The following is a 1,291-nucleotide window of genomic DNA, read 5'->3' as shown; positions in this document are numbered from 1 at the left end:
GCTGTCATCGCCATCGGCCTCCTCTAACTTTGCGTGCTTCTTATTATTATTATCCTTTTTCTTTTTCTGCCCCTTCTGTTGCTTTGCCTTCCTTTTCTTTGCCTTCCGCTCCCGCAGCAGGGCGTCATGTGCGAGCACCACGGCGCGCGCCTTGAACCAGTGATTCAGCGCGTGCAGCAGGAAGATCTCACACCGCGCATCCGCGTTGTCCCATGAGCGGCAGCAGTCCATCACGTCAGAGTACCCCTGCAGCAAGTCCAGCAGCCCACGCTCCTCCACCGTCATGGGGCCACGCGACTCCGCAACACAGTAGTCCAGCCACTTGCGCCACAACGTCTCGTGCATGTACGGTGGTCGCTGCTGCTGCTGCTGCTCCACCGCGGCAGCATCACCACCACTGCCATTGTTGTTGGAGGCGGCGGGAGCAGCAGCAACATCNCGCTGCTGCTGCTGCTGCTCCACCGCGGCAGCATCACCACCACTGCCATTGTTGTTGGAGGCGGCGGGAGCAGCAGCAACATCGGCACTCTTCTTTCCCAGCACGAATGGTGGATGCAAAAAGTGCTGCACGGCGTGCGCGGACGCCGAGACAGAGATGCTGCTGTCGCCCGACTGCTGCTGCTGCATAGGCGTCGTGTCAATGGCGCCGTGACGGTCCTGGTGGTACTTGGCGAACCACGGGTCGCTGGCGCGCACAACGTGCTGCAGCGCATCAAGGCTGGTGGTGCCGTGGCGGAACTGCGGCAGCAACTGCGCCGTCTCCGCCCCGTCCTCAGCGGCGGCGTCGTCGTCGTCATCCTCGTAGGCGTCCTCCTTGCCAACATCCACTTCCTCCTCCTCTTCCTCACCGGTGGACTCCTCATCAAACTCGCCCCCCTCCTCCTCCTCCTCCTCCAGCTCTTCTTCAAAGTGCTCCCCGTCCTCTTCCACCTCNCCGGTGGCCTCCTCATCAAACTCGCCCCCCTCCTCCTCCTCCTCCTCCAGCTCTTCTTCAAAGTGCTCCCCGTCCTCTTCCACCTCTTCCATTTCTTCTTCCCCCTCCTCTTCCTCCTCGTCGTCGCTCTCTGAGAGGTACACCTTCCAGTCGTCGTCCTCCGCCGCCCTCGCGCTCAGCCGCTCCGCCTCCACATCGTTGTCGTCGTCGTCGCTGCTGTCGCCATCGGCACCATCGTCCTTCGCATCAGGACGGCGGCGCTTCATGCGGTTGCTGGCAGTAGCACTGCTGCTGCTGCCGCCGCCCTTCCCACTGCCACCGTTAGCGCCGAGGAGCCGCCGCAGCCGCAGCAGCGAC

General features: G+C 62.9%; 1 protein-coding gene across 1 annotated transcript; it reads left to right on the top strand.

Annotated features, from left to right (window-relative positions):
• Positions 1–552: 552 nt before the first annotated feature.
• Positions 553–1,068, top strand: DQ04_18891000 (hypothetical protein; the record flags this gene model as incomplete). Its single annotated transcript, XM_009317762.1, has 1 exon — positions 553–1,068. One exon carries the CDS (start codon positions 553–555, stop codon positions 1,066–1,068), a length of 516 nt encoding a protein of 171 aa, XP_009316037.1.
• Positions 1,069–1,291: the final 223 nt, after the last annotated feature.

The sequence above is a fragment of the Trypanosoma grayi genome, assembly GCF_000691245.1.
Source record: "Trypanosoma grayi strain ANR4 Tgr_1889_V1, whole genome shotgun sequence".
Lineage (NCBI taxonomy): Eukaryota > Euglenozoa > Kinetoplastea > Trypanosomatida > Trypanosomatidae > Trypanosoma > Trypanosoma grayi.
The sequence above is the reverse complement of the archived record's forward strand: the minus strand, read 5'-3'. Positions and strand labels throughout refer to the sequence as shown.